The sequence below is a fragment of the Cyprinus carpio genome, unplaced genomic scaffold (genome assembly GCF_018340385.1).
Source record: "Cyprinus carpio isolate SPL01 unplaced genomic scaffold, ASM1834038v1 S000006694, whole genome shotgun sequence".
NCBI lineage: Eukaryota > Metazoa > Chordata > Actinopteri > Cypriniformes > Cyprinidae > Cyprinus > Cyprinus carpio.
The window spans coordinates 401,452-416,745 of NW_024879306.1; the positions used below are offsets into that span (position 1 = coordinate 401,452).

Sequence of the window (15,294 nt, forward strand, 5' to 3'; positions counted from 1 at the left end):
ATTTTCACTTTACAAGTTTACAAATTTTACTGTATGTGATTGTAAGTATTATTTGGAATATTTTAAATGTTGTAAGTTTTATATGTTTAAGTTTTGAAGTTCTTTTAACACTTTTACCTCTATACAAACCTTGTTTGTGCTTGTGTGCATATTATCTGCATTTGTCAGCGAACACATCTTGATGCACCAATCTCTCGTTCCGTCTCAGTGCTTTTGTAGTTTGGTGGCCCGATGACCCATAAATCTGTCATTAATGGAGATGAACATGTGATAGTTTGAGTTGTTAGAAACCAAAGTGAAATGAGCTACTCAGTACTTACATCACAACTGTTGTACATGATATCAATCTTTTCAAATGTCCTACCAGTCTAAGCACCTTACGCCTTCTTGCATTTCTTCCATCTTTCTCTCCCTCATAGGCTCTCTTGACATTTGCAAAGGTTGAAAGACAAAGTAGCTTTGTGTCCTGATAAGGGCGAGGACTCCTCAGCCAGAATGTGAATGTTCTCTCATGAGATCAGAACGGAGCTGGGTGTATTTGAGAAACAGGGTGGTGGGTCAAGTTTTGGAAGATCACAGGATAGCAGAACTGAATAGCAGAAAAAGACAGATGTCATAATAGGAGGTTAGTCATCACAGTAGGGTAGAACAGGGGGAAAACTGTATTTTTTCTTTTCCAAAAATCTTCCAATCTTACTTTTTTAACTAAAGTGTGCAGTGTGAGTAGATTTGGTTCAAAGAATCTTTGCAAATATTTAATCATTTTTTCTTAGCTTCTGAATTGGCATTAACAGGTTCTGAGGTGACGCTCAGATCATCTTCAGCCATGAACAGAGTATGCTATAATATCAGCCTGGTGCAGGTATTGCAGGTAGTTTTGATTAAATTTGGCATAAAATATATATACATAAAAATAGCTTCAGAAAAATGGAATAAATAAATAAATAAATTGTATGTCTATACAGAAAACTGTGCATAATAAAAGACAAGAGCCAAGAGCATGTTAATTGCTTTTGTTGTACTGTAGAAGCTTTCTTCCAATTTTGTGTGGAAATCTGCTGACACTGGCTTTGATATTTTGAACACCTGCTGGTGAGAGGAAGTTTACAACCTTACAAAATGCTTCATAATGATAAACACCAACACAAATGAAAAAAAAAAAAAAAAAACACTTGACACCTTTTTTTTTGGTTTATATGGGAATTTTCTGTGCTTGTTGTCTTGCCTCTGTAGCCCTGTAATAATATGTTACTGACTCTCAGCATTTAGATGATGAATATTGTTCTTACTCTCGGATTATCATCCAATAAAAAAAAAAAAAAAAAAAATGACTGGTGAGCTAATATTAGTCTGCACCGAGCGTTGGTTTACCCATGAGTAGGTTGCCTAGGAAACGTTACATAATTGGAGCATAGAAGATGCCCCCAGCTGATTGGGTGATAGAGTCAATGTGATAGATCTCCCTCAATGTGTTCTCTCCTCCATGTTCCATCTATCCGCCTGGAGAGGAAATTACCTCATGACACCACGTACAGTGGCTAGTAGTTTGATTGGTTTCTCATTATGACACTATAGTTTCCTTTCATGTCTACAACATGTCACTCAAAAAAAAGAAAGTACTAATTTCTGCGAATTGCTGTAATGGTTTAGTAGTTTACGCTAAAAAATAATGAAACTGTTCATGAAGTTCACAAAATGACCAGTTTCTGTGTTTCTTTATAGGTGCTGATTTGGGCAGACTGTTGGACCTTGAGACTCTGTATCAGGGTGTTGAACGCAGTATTAACCAGAGCCGACGAGCCCGCAGACAGCTGCCCGAACGAGCCTACTACATTGAGGTTTTGCTGGGGGTGGATGACTCCGTGGTGCAGTTTCACGGGCAGCAGAATGTGGAGAAGTACCTCCTCACTCTTATGAACATCGTAAGTGTGCTTGAGCCACCCACGCTGCCTGTTGTGTTTGGGTTACCCTTGAGAAAAATCAAAGAATGATAGAAACTACTCTGTCAACAGCGCCACAGTTATACAGGCGTAAGACAGCATTGTAATAAAAAACTGAGATGAAGGTGGCTGGTGGTGAAGCATTAGAGACATGGTGTTGACACCAGAGGTAGTAATGTTTATAGCATTTATATTCAATCCTGAAGTGTTGTGAAAACATTTTAAGTACGGCTGTCTGTCTGTCTGTCTGTCTGTCTGTCTGTCTGTTGTCTGTCTGTCTATCTATCTATCTGTCTGTTTATCTGTCTACCTTTCTGTCTGTCCATCTGTCTGTCTGTCTGTTTTTTTGTTTTTTTTTTTTTTTTGTTCTATCTATCTATCTATCTATCTATCCATCTATCCATCTATCTATCTATCTATCTATCTGTCTATCTGTCTATCTGTCTATCTATCTATCTATCTGTCTATCGATCTATCGATCTGTCTAAATGTCTGTCTGTCTGTCTTCTATCTATCTATTTAGCATTTGTCTGTCTTGCATTCTGTTTGTTGTTCTGTTGTGCTATTTAGCTAGCCTATAAACCAGTGGTCGGCAACAGGCGGCCCGCGGGCCAAAATGTCTAACTCTTCGTGGTGCCGTTGCAGATAAAACACATCGGCTTTGCATTCAAAAAACTAGGTAGGATGAACATGTAGTTGTCTATCTTTGTATGCCCTATTTTTGCTGTCAACGTTCCTCTTTAAACTCTTTGATAGTGTAATTTTCTCTCACCAGCTAGCTTAAATGTTAATATCTCTTTGCACACAATAATATATATATAAAAAAAAAATACAATTTAGTTTGTGAGGATGCCAAGGAATAATTCTGAGTGTAAAATATGCTATGTCAAATAATTATTACAATAAGTTAGGCTCCATTGTGTAACAAGCAAATTAATATGATACACATTTATTATTCACAATATGAAAAGAGGAAATAAAACAGTTCGTTAAGAGTATGACTCAAAAAAAATTTCTCAGTCACTTTGGTGCATTTCTCAAATCAGAAATGAAATTCTTTTGAACAAGTTGTGATTGCTTTTGTACACTCATGCAATTGATTATGCACATTTATCTGCAGTTTCCTACATTATCAGTTGCTAATGTCATGTTGCTCAAAATGTATTATATAGTTTTCTGTGCAATAGTCTTACCCCTCAAAACATCTTTAGTTCATCGTAAGTCATTAAATGCAAAATGGTTCCTCTAGTTGTCATAAACTACCAAGCACATTTTTTTGTACACATTATTAATAGACTTTTTGTAAATTTAGCGTGAATTGTGCAAGTGAATCTTGATTAATGAAGAGAATGTAGATCAACCAATGATAAACCATTTCTCTGAAATAGCTCAAAGGTTCATCTCATGAATCTTCAGTTGGAAAGCATATACTGTATAGACAGAGGACAACACAAGAGTTACAAATTCTGACAGTGGACTTATTTTTTATTTTCATCTTTGTGCCCATATTTCCTTTTCCTTTTCTATATCACAATGACATTGTAAAGGTTGTAAAGTGTATTTTTTTATTTATTTTTTTATTTTATTTTATTTTTGGTCAGACCACTAGTAAAAGTGTAACTAGGAATTCTATCCAGTCTCTTTCAATCAATATCCGACATACAGTAATGTGCAAACTTGTACTTTTGAAATGGATATATGGCATGCATAAGCATATGGCATACTGTTCAATACAGTAACTGTCATCCAAAATGTTGCCATAGTTTACATCAGAACATCCCTCCAGAGTACACTGTTATATTGGCAACATGACTAAGCAATTTGACTGTCTTATCCGTACACAATGACTCAAGGACTTGTCATTCTGATGGCACTAACATGTTTATTGACACAGATATTTATTTTTGAGAGATGAACTAAGGATTTTGAGCAAGAGACTGGCTTTTTCAGGTAATCCATGGTGTTTTGCTATTTGTACGAGTTGTTTTGAGAAATGCACTTACTGTTTTGCAAATGTCAAGGATGGTTCGAGAAATGTACCAAAGCGACTGAGAAAAACTGTAATGGGCTTATTCAAGTCATCATTAATTTTTTTAGTTATTTTTATCACCATATCTCCCACATATGTGTGTTTTGCAAGGCGGTGTTGCAAGTTGGTGAATGAAGATACTTGCCAGGTTACATGTCATTACTCTGCTTTATTAAAACCTGGACACCGCCACACAAATGTGGCTTTTTGTTAATGACTGTCCTACTACACTACAGGATTTAACACAGAGTAACAGCTCACTACCAGTTACAAAAGACACTGTAACAGTCTGTCACAGGCAATTCTAGTATCATATTTCATCAATTAATTTCTTAAATTATCCTTTGACTATGTTCTGGCCCACCATCTAGTGGCAATTTTTTTTTGTCCTGATGCCAAACTTACTTGGTTTATGTTTTGATAGATATTTGATTTATTAAACTTTTTTTTCTTAAACTTTTTTTTCTTAAACGTTTTGATTATTGGCTTTGACAGTCCAACATAAAATATTTGTTTTGATGTTTTTGACCAACTATGTTTTTTTAATTAGTCCAATTAGAATAAGTTCGAAGTATCGTAAAATGTGGTTTATTATTATTATTTTTATAATTATTATTTTTTAAATGTGCTTCAGATATACATTTTTGTGCATTTGGATGAAGTTTGAGAACTAAAGCATTTGTGTGTGTGTGTGTGTGTGTGTGTGTGTGTGTGTGTGTGTGTGTGTGTGTGTGTGTGTGTGTGTGTGTGTCTGTGAGTGTGTGAGACGAGCAAAAAGCACTGTTGTATAAATACACCGCTGTCAAGTGTCATTTATATGGACATAGTTTCCAGATGAATAATTTATTTTTCTTTTCTTAAAAAAGGATCAAAACTTGTTAATCACAATTCAGCTGATTACTAACCCTAGCTTTAAGTGTTTATAAATTCCACTTCAGACTATTTAGGAGTAGTTTATTGATGTTTGAAAATATAGAAAATATTAAAATCATACAGTCTCTAGAGGAGCTGTCTGGTTGAGTTTATGCTGATTTCATTTTGTGCAATTTGTCTGTAATTTTCAGATTGTGTGTGAGTGCTTGTGTGTGTGTGTGTGTGTGTGTGTGTGTGTGTGTCTGTGTGTGTATGTGTATGTGTGTGTGTGTGTAGGATGTCAAGCTCAGGTAAAGCTGGTTGCAGTAAATCAGTGGTTTTGCTTCATGTGGTCCAGGGTGATGGTAAGCTGGGTGAAAAATATGCTTCAGGACAAAACAGCTCTCATCTGTCCCATGCTATGTGTCCTTTAATCTCCACAAATTAAACCTACGCAGTGACAGAGAGAGAGAGAGAGAGAGAGAGAGAGAGAGAGAGAGAGAGAGAGAGAGAGAGAGAGAGAGAGAGAGAGAGAGAGAGAGAGGGAGAGGGAGAGAGAGAGGGAGAGAGAGAGAGCAGTTAGCCAGCAGACATAAAAATCACAAGCTGGCCAGGTATTATGTCATCAGTAATAGTCAATGATGTGAGGTAAAATCAGAAACATATTAGATCAGTTCTGCAGTCATTTTTCTACATCATGCATCACTCCATCTAAGATAAAATGTGATGGGATGAAAAAGGCCAGAGAAAGATGTATTATAACCTCACCATTTGTCTCTATATTGCATATTTCTTCAGTTATCACAAGTCCCCGAACAATTTCTGCAGCTGTGCCACTGCCATCTCCTTTTCCTCTCCTCTCGTTCTCATCCTAGGGGGTGTTTCAAAGCTGCATTCTGAATAAATGACAGGAAAACAGATAAACAGAAATATATAAATAACATTGCGTCTCTTTTCTCTCCCACGCGTTGAGGTCTTAACGCTTTCTTCTTGAAAGTTTACTTTGCTCACTTTTGGAAGGCATGTCTCCCTCACTCTCTCCGGGAGTCAAGGAGAGAAAAGAGAGAGACATAAAGCAGGATTTTGCCCTTTTTTTTTTTCCTCCAACTATTTTCCCTGAATTCTCCTCTTTAAGTGTTTGTTGCACATAAGGGCTGTGTGTGATGATGTGTTATGCGTGGTGTCTGAGTTTGTTGTTACTTTGCATTAGTTTTGTGTGTGTTGAGCGTGTGTGTGCGTAAATGTCACTGCTCTGTTGCTGTGTTTGCTGAGAGTGAAAAAATCCTCTGCAGTCTCTCATTCATGTTCTCCTGGTCAATGGCTGGTCTTTCTCAATGATCCAGCAGGAGGAGAGAGTGGGAGCCGTCTGTCTGTCTGCATGAAAAGGGATCCATCTACGGGACTGTACGTGGGTGGCAGGGTTGAGCGCCATTCATAACTGAATTGAGAATGCCTTTTAAATTCCTGAATGTGAATTGGATTTGAATTGAAGTTCCAGAGTAGTAGTTCCACAAACGTTAAATGATATTGATAATTGATAATGTTTGAAATGCCACCTACAGTAGGAATGCATATTTAGTGTAGATCATATTTACATTTATTAGTTTGATTATATTTAATAAATAAGACCTTTTCAATTCAAATTTCAGCTTACGAATGGAATAGGAGACAATTCTTAAAGGGACACTCCACCCCAAAATTAAAATTTTGTTATTCATCACTTACCCCCATGTCGTTCCAAACCCGTAAAAGCTTTGTTCGTCTTCGGAACACAATTTAAGATATTTTGGATGAAAACCGGGAGGCCTGTGACTGTCCCATAGACTGCCAAGTAAATAACAGTGTCAAGGTCCATATATAAGGTATGAAAGTCATTGTCAGAATACTCTATCTGCCATCAGACATGAAATCTGGGTTATATGAAGTGACGGGAACACTTTTTATAAGCGAAGAAAACACAAATAATGACCTTATTCAACTATTCCTTTTTCAACAGTCTCCTCTGTGAAGGAGAATCTCTATATGCTGCGTATGCTGTTCTGTATCATCCGCGCCACAAGGATGCACTGTTTTCTTTCAAATCAAAGCTAAATCCTTGTGGTGCAGATGATACAGAAGAGCATAGACTGTTGGCAAACACACACACACACACACACACACACACACACACACACACACACACACACACACACACACACACACACACACACACACACACACACAAAACACTTTCTAAAATGCTACACATTCAGTGATACTTGTATACTGAGGCATTTTAAATGGATAGCTATTCATTTGTTTTCACATTATGTGGCATTTTTGTTCTTATCTGATTCTGGGCTATTCGATACGTTAATCTCTGTGTGGGAGTTGTTGTATTTGTGAATGAGATATTTGTTTGTTCTGGAGAACTGGTCCAGTGACTCACTCTGCCCTCAATTTATAAAACCGAGTGAAACAATTCTTTAAAATGCACTAAAATCGATTGGCTTTACTTCATAGGTCCATGGGAAATGATGAGGAATCGATGCATCAGACAGGGATCAAAAGATCAGGAGGCCTCTTGACTCACGCCCACCCTTCCAATCCACCAATCAGCCGTCCTTCACCTTTATTCCACCCCTTTAAGACTGGCTCTTTCAGATTTAGTGTTGCAGTCAAGATAATGGACCCCTATTTAATGCAGAAGCTCTTTGTTGGGAGAGTTTGTTGTTGTTGAAACTCCTTTCTAATTTCAAACTTGGAAAGTCTCACAACATGCTGAACTAAGATTGCCTTTAGCTCAGGAACATAAGCTACATGTACATCAGATCCACCACAGCCCCTCGAAGGTGCCCACGGCTCTTAATGCTTGTACTCAGACTCATTTCACGTATTTGCACAAGCGACCAGGGCAGCCAGTGTAATGGAGCTGAGACCTTTGTGTTCAGCATTAATTGTGTGAATTGAAAGTCGACAATATGAATTGCTTCCCTCTATATTAGTCGCTCCTCAGGAGTAAACAAGACGTGCAGGCGGGTGGACCATTATGTGATCAGCTCTTCATAGACATGTTGATCTGGCCCTCAAATGTCAGACAGGTAATAATGGTCCAAAATGTCAAGTGAAAATGGCAGAGATTCAGTAATGAGTCTGAGCAAATACTGTCCACCAGTGCGTATCTTCATATCTCTTAGCTTTCCTGTACATTACAGAAGAATGAAACGGAGATTGGGAAGATCACCAGCCAAGAGCCTGATGGGATTTCTGTACTCGTTCACTTTCCACTCCCCGACTTAAACAGGATGATGATGATTCAGCATAATATGTATATGGGATGCAAGGTAAAAATCAGCATTGTATAGGGAACTAAATGCTTGTTCGGGGATGTTTTGTCAAAATTAGTTTGGTCTGGCACACTACTATTATTGTTGTTTTCATTATTCATATTTTAATTACTTTAATCCCTCTTTCTATGTCGACTTCTTAAAAAAAATAGTTGAAAGAAAGAGTTTACTTCTTAGTTAACAAGTAAAGAAGTAAATTAGTGTTGTATGAGTATAACAAATGCGTGCAGACTTGAAAGAGGTCTTTTATATAGTTCATTTTGAAGCATTTAATTATTGCAGCTTACCTCATTTAGTATACACAGATCTAACTAGTCCCCGCCTGCTCTGCATTCACTCAGTTAACTAAAGTAGTTAACACTACACAATGGCAAGTGGCAATGTTGGAAAAATTGTTACCGAAGAGTGAAGCCGTGAGTGAATTCAAGTTCTGAATGGATTATAGCCTAGAAAGTGCATAAAGAGCGCTCTTCTTATAATTACGATTACTATTAAAAGCTGTCAATCATTATAGTTCATTGCAATTACGTTAAAATCAATGAACTTCTATACTGCACAATGAATCTCTTATTTACATTGCATCAATATGCATCTGTTATAATGAGAGGATTCACGTAGAACTCAGCTTTGGTGTTTTGAGCAGTGAGTGGATTCTGTCTAACTTAAACATCTCTGATTGGCTATTGTGTTCATGAAATCAACAGATATGTCTGTGATTGGCTACATTGCTCAGCACTGCAAAAACACATTGTAAATAGAAAGCTATGACGAGCATAGATAATAATATGAAAAGCCCCGCAATGCAAGTTGATAGGACTGGTTACATGTTTGCAGCAGAAACAAGCAGTTTCAAACCACATTTTTGAGACAGCCTTTGGTACATAGCAGTTTTAAGGAGAAAATGCTCATCAATGGCATTGGCTGATGAATATGCACATGGTTTGTCTTGAAGCATATTAAAAACAGCAGACAGACATGTATAGTAAACACCAGACAGACAACATTACAAAACTTGATTTTCACCACAGGGGGTCTTTTACAGGTAAATGTTAAATCCCCCAAATGTCTGTGATTAAGGAAACACTTTGGCACCTCAATCCCTTCTATCAAAGTTCTTTTTACAGTTTGGCAGGGTCAGATGATAAACAGGGCTGATAAGATAAATTAGCCTCTTTTAAATGGTTTATTTTAAAGGTTCTTTCACACATTTGATTTGGGAATGTTTTCATTTCATGTGCACATTTGTGATCATTTTGTTAATATTTTTCAATATCAACCTTTTTTTTTCTCCTCACTCGGTCAATGGCCACACATGCACACATGGGCTTTTTTTCTGTTCCCCCTTTCTCTCTTCTAACCCTATCTTCCTATCTGCACCCTCTGCTATTTCCTTGACTCTCCCCTCTTTCCTCTAAAGCAGTGAAGCCACAATGCTGGCCCCTGCTGCATTATTAATGGGATATTAATGATTTTCTGACTTGCTGACCTCTAGGTTTCCATTAGTTACCTGTAGGCTGATGAAACCCAGTGCTCCTGAACAAGGCCAGCAACCAGGGCAGTACTAATGAGACCTATACTCTCACAGTCATTAACATAGAGCTAGAGGGGTGGGAGGAAGCTATAGGGTTTTTATTCTGTAGGAGGTTGAGGAAGAACCCTATTGGTGTTGCTGAAGATTTGTGACTCCAATTAATACTAGAATATCCACCCAATGTTGCTTGTGTTAAGCTTTCCAATAAAATGTGCATGTGTATAGTGTGTGTGGGTGGTATACAACAGCATTTTAGTGGCGTGTTAAAATTTTCTAAACATTTGTGAATATTCTCTTAATACATCTTTTATGAGAAAGTAATTTATTAACTAGGCTTTAACTTAACGTTAATCAACTAGTTAATAGTGAGAATTGGTCCTTAAAATAATGTGTTACCAAAATTCATAAATTTAAATAACAGAATTTATACCTATTTATACCCTTTTACAGTACAATACATACTATAATCCTGTCCAGGCCCAGAGTAATAATATGAGAGAAATAAACTTTTACTACCAGTGTGTTTTTTTTTTCTTCTTCTTTGAAGTGAAGCCTGAAATCAAAGCAGTAGTCATATCCCATCATGCACTGCTTCTCCTAATGCAGAGTCCTGAGGTGTTGCACAGTGTGTGTTTCGTATGAAAGTCATGCCTCAGTTTAACGATCATTAACATTCGGAACACTGGAGTCATGGTCACCTGGAAGTCATCTATTTCTTTACCAGTCATCTGTATTAACGCGGTTACTAAGGCAACCAAGCCGAAGAGCTGCGCTCTTTAGAATTTCTCGAGAAATCTTGGCGAATGCTACGGAAAAGGCCTATACACTACTTTGAAGGATAAGCTTTTGGCAGCTGCAGACACATATACTGATGTAAAACTGAAAGGGAAGGGATGATGAATTCAGTAAAGTTGTGAACTGTAAAAACAAAGTCTGCAGAAACATAATGAAACATTGACAAATAGACAGTGCAACCAAAACATATTCCGACAGTCAAAAGGAATGACAGCAAGCAGAAAGGGAATGTCAGGAATACACACACACACAGAAAGAGAGATAGAAACAGGGTCCCACCCCACTCTGAAGTTTGCCGGTTGCTCGGCAACAAGTAGATCGTACATATAAAAAAGAATCGGTGCAGGACACATCATTTTCAGAAAGCGTGTTGTGTAATATTTTTCAACCATTTTCCTTCTTCCTTGCTGCCCCCTTTTAAGCCCCTTACTTCATGTCTGTCTTCGCCTCTTATTCTTGCTCCCCCTCCCGCAGTCTGTCCATCAGAAATCTCATTATTGTTGGCTGTGTATACATCTCAGTGTCTCATTAGCAGGTTTCCAGAGCGGCAGAGGACACCATGTCTGAACTTCTGTACCAATTTGTCTGCCTCTGTCTCCCTCTCTGTCTGGGAACAACGTTTCCCACAGTGCATTAGGCCCATCCTTCAGCAAACTGAATAAGTAAAGATGGCTGAGGCACGGGGTGGGAAGTCAAGCTGCAGAATCATGGGAAATGAAAAAGGCTCTCTTAAACATAATTGAGTGCAGCTTTGCTGGTTGTCTGTTTGTTGCTTTGTGGGTGTGTTACGCTTTGCTGTCTCTGTGGGGACAGGATGGCCCCAAAAATTTGGTAAAACCCTACTGAAAATAACCTAGCCTTTGATGGTTTGCTGGTCTTAAATGCTTAAGATGGTCTAGCTGGAGTTTAACTTGTGTCTCTGTTTGAACTGGGAGACTAGCTGAGATATGTTAAAAGCTGAAACTTATACAGCAACTTTAGCAAATAAAAGCACAAGCAAAACAGCTTCATAAAAAGTCTAAGTATATATATTTACATGTACAACACCATTCTGAAGAAGTCTGTAATGTTTTAGAAAGAAGTCTCTTATGCTCACCAAGGCTGCACTCATTTGATCAAAAATACAGGAAAAACAGTACATTTGTGAAATGTTTATAATATTGAAATGTTTATAGTTTATAATATTGAAATGTTTATAATATTGTGTGTTTTCAGCCGTCAACATGCCAGTCTTCAGTGTCACATGATCCTTCAGAAATTGTTCTAATATGCTGATTTGCATCTCAGGAAACATTATAAACAATAAATAGTGTTGAAAACAGTTGTGATGCTTATTTCTTTACAGATTTTTTCCCCAGGATTCTTTGATTAATACAAAGTTCAAAAGCAGCATTTCAGAATCAGAAATAGAATCAGAATCTGAAATAGAAACCGAATCAGAATCTTCTTCATTGCCAAGTACTGTGGCTGTACATGTACAAGGAATTTGTAATTTTGTACAAGAATAAATAATAATAATAAGATAAACATTGTAAGGTGAAGTAAATGGAAAGATATTTAATAAGAAGCAGAAAAATAAGCAGAAAAAATTATTTGAACATTATGAATGTCTTCACAGTCATATTTGTTTATTTTTTTATGCCTCCTTGCTAAACAGAAGTTTTTTTTTTTTTTTTAAGAAATGAATAAGAAATTCTTACTGACCCCAAACTTTTGAACATACAAATAGAAAAGGATTTGCGTTAGGGTTAGTATTTATAATTACTTTATTAGTTATCATTTAAAGTTGCTAGTCATTTTGCACAACAGTTTTTTTTTTTTTTTCTAACATCATGCTGAAACATACAGTATCTAAAAGGCAGACTGGAACATTGAATCTGTAGAAGATGTCCCCAGTGTGAAGTCTTGGATATCACTTAGTCATAATTCTCACTCAGAGCACTTTAGTTTGACCTCTGTTACATGAGTTTCAAGAAAGCAAACATAATTTCCGTTAATGGAAAGTATTTTAAAATGAGGCCTTTTGCTCTTACAATATCAGCCTGTCTCAATATGAAGCTCTTAATGTTGGATCTAACACTGCTTTTTTCTCTTCACAGGTGAACGAGATTTATCATGACCATTCTCTCGGGGCACTAATAAATGTGGTGCTAGTTCGGATCGTTTTGGTCGATGCCAAAAAAGTAAGAATTATTAATCTATTGACATCATGCATCAAATATCAGATGACAAGTTATAATCAGAATGAAATTAAAATGAGCCATATTTACTATTTTATTACACATTTCTGATCTTATTCTGTATGATCATTATGTGTATAATTCATCAGTGCATCTTTAAAAAATTTGCTCTGCCTATGAAGCAACTTTCCTTTTTCGACTGACATCATAAATCCCTCTTAATTTTTTTGAAGTCCTGTCCTTCATTGTTTTTTTTTTTTTTTTGTTTTTTTGTGAAATATCTTATATTGCTCAGAAATAAGTCCGTTTAAGTCAGCGATTTTGCAAACAGCCTTTCATGTTGACTATAATCTAGTAATATATCTAATTATATACAGTATATGTATAGTTTGTAATGGTTTATGGTAATTTTGAGTCATCCCAAATGTGAAGTGTGTTCTTTTGTTAAGTACTTCAAAATATTAGTAAACGATTTGTAGGCTAACTTCCAAAAAATTGTAACACTGTGGTTTTGTAAGTCCCACACATTAGGTTGTGGCTCAACCAGTGGTTTAAGTTTAGGACAGGGCTATCTGTTTTTTTTTGTTCAATGGAAGATGGAGTGGTTAGAAAACTTATTTGATGCTGCTAGTAAGTGAAAGTGTAGTGTGGCAACCCATACTCAGAACTCTGCATTTAACCCATCCAAATGCACACACACAGTAGTGAACACACACCCAGAGCAGTGGGCAGCCATGTTGCTGTGGTGCAGCGCCCAGAGGTGCCATTCTCAAGGGTCTCACCTCGTGGTATTGAGGGTGGAAGAGAGTGCTGGTCATTCACTCCCCCCACCGACATTCCCTGTTGGACCTGAGACTCGAACCCACAACCTTCAGGTTTCAAGTCCAATGCTCTAACCATTAGGCCATGACTGCCCCCATAGTAGTGCCAAAATTATACATTTCTGTTCAATTTTTTTTTTTTTTTTTTGTATTATGACAATTTGCATGAGATTGCATCTGCGGCAAACATGTATAAAATACACACTCTGTTTCTCTCTTTTCCATTCTATCTCACACCTACATAAACACGTAAACACACCGTTAGCTTAGGTTACGTGCGCATCTTTTTCCCACCCCTTCTGCTGGGTGCTCACCATGGCCTAGGGCCTGTTATTCCATCGGACTGAGCAAACGGGAACTAAAAGCATTGAGTTCCCATGGGAGTCTTTTCAAAGTCGCACGCCTTCACAGTTCAACACCAAAGCACACAGAGTGCTGATGTTATGCAACTGCCTTCCCAATACCCCCTCCCCAACACATAAACTCGCACACACCAGCACTTCCCCTATGGGACCAAGCAAAGGATTCTGGGAAGAAGAATCAAGAATGCAAGATAAACAATCAATGATGACCCTGCCTCATTCATAAACACAGCTCTATAAAATGCTGCTCTTCCTGTAACTGGAGATCAGGGAGAGGCTGATCTCAGATCAGGTAACCAGACTCTGATGTGGTTGACCTGATAGTGACCACAGTTCTTGGTTCGGCTTTTATCTGGCACAGTTACTCACTAAGAAAATCCCACATCTCTTCAACATCTCACCTGGACAGAAATGAGGATAAATTAATAGCAGTAGTGTACATTACATGCATTAGTGGTAAAGAATTTTCACTTAAACATTTTGTGGGTTACATTTATGCCAGTAGGTGGTTGCAAGTGGTCTTTATGAGTGACTAATTTGTTCAAAAACACTGATTCATTCATGAATAGTCAGTTGTGAATAGTCATTGAATCTTTTACTAATTTGTTAAAAATAGCCTACTGATTCATTCATTCATGAACAAAACAAATTATTCTTTTTATGAGTGAATCTTTCATGTGAATCACTGAATCAGTGAGTGAGTGATTCAATAAATAATTTATGAGTGAGTCATTGAACGATTCATTCAGGCAATTAGTTCATTACAGCAATTCATTCAAGAAGTGACTGTCGAGTCATTTAATTATTTACTTAATCAGTTCAAAATGCTCTCTTTATGACCAAATTATTAAATCATTCACATGAATCACATGAGTCATTGAATCATTTATTCAGCTGATTGGTTCAAAACAGTGTTAATTTCGTCAATGAAGACGAGGATGAAATATATTTGTTAACAAACATTTTTTCTGTGACTAAGACGAGACGTTGACGTGCTAAACCTAATATATGATGATAAAAACTATGACAAAATTTATGCCGCGTCTTCGTTAACAGGATGAGACGGGACTATAATGTTATTTGAGGACTACCGGACATTCAAAATGCATCCTATAGTCTACTGTCTTGTCCTTCAAAATGTGCGTCCCTGTTATAGGATTGCAATCGGATAAGGGGCGTTCACATATGGCAGCCGCAGTGGATGGATAGACTACCAAAATGTGAACTAGCGACCTGAAACAATGGCCGCAGCACCCGAAGGGGTAGGGATAAGGTGAACAGACGTCCTGTTTATCCCGGGAGTCACAATTCATTGTCGATTAACTTAAAGTTAGCGAAGACTACCAGCGGATAGAATCGCGCTGATAGAAGTGCTCTCTCTCGTGTGCACGCTACACATTTCAGTTCTCATATACAGCGCACGATCAGTTCTCAGAGCTCAAATACACACACAGCAGT

General features: G+C 37.4%; 1 protein-coding gene across 1 annotated transcript in view; it reads left to right on the forward strand.

Annotated features, from left to right (window-relative positions):
* The window catches only part of LOC109053459 (A disintegrin and metalloproteinase with thrombospondin motifs 2-like), an 80,299-nt gene that overhangs the window by 44,273 nt on the left and 20,732 nt on the right, over positions 1-15,294 (forward strand). Inside the window, exons 2-3 of the mRNA XM_042755375.1 lie at positions 1,723-1,922; positions 12,573-12,656. Of these exons, the coding sequence (XP_042611309.1) occupies positions 1,723-1,922; positions 12,573-12,656 (284 nt within the window). The remainder of the gene's footprint in view (positions 1-1,722; positions 1,923-12,572; positions 12,657-15,294) is intronic.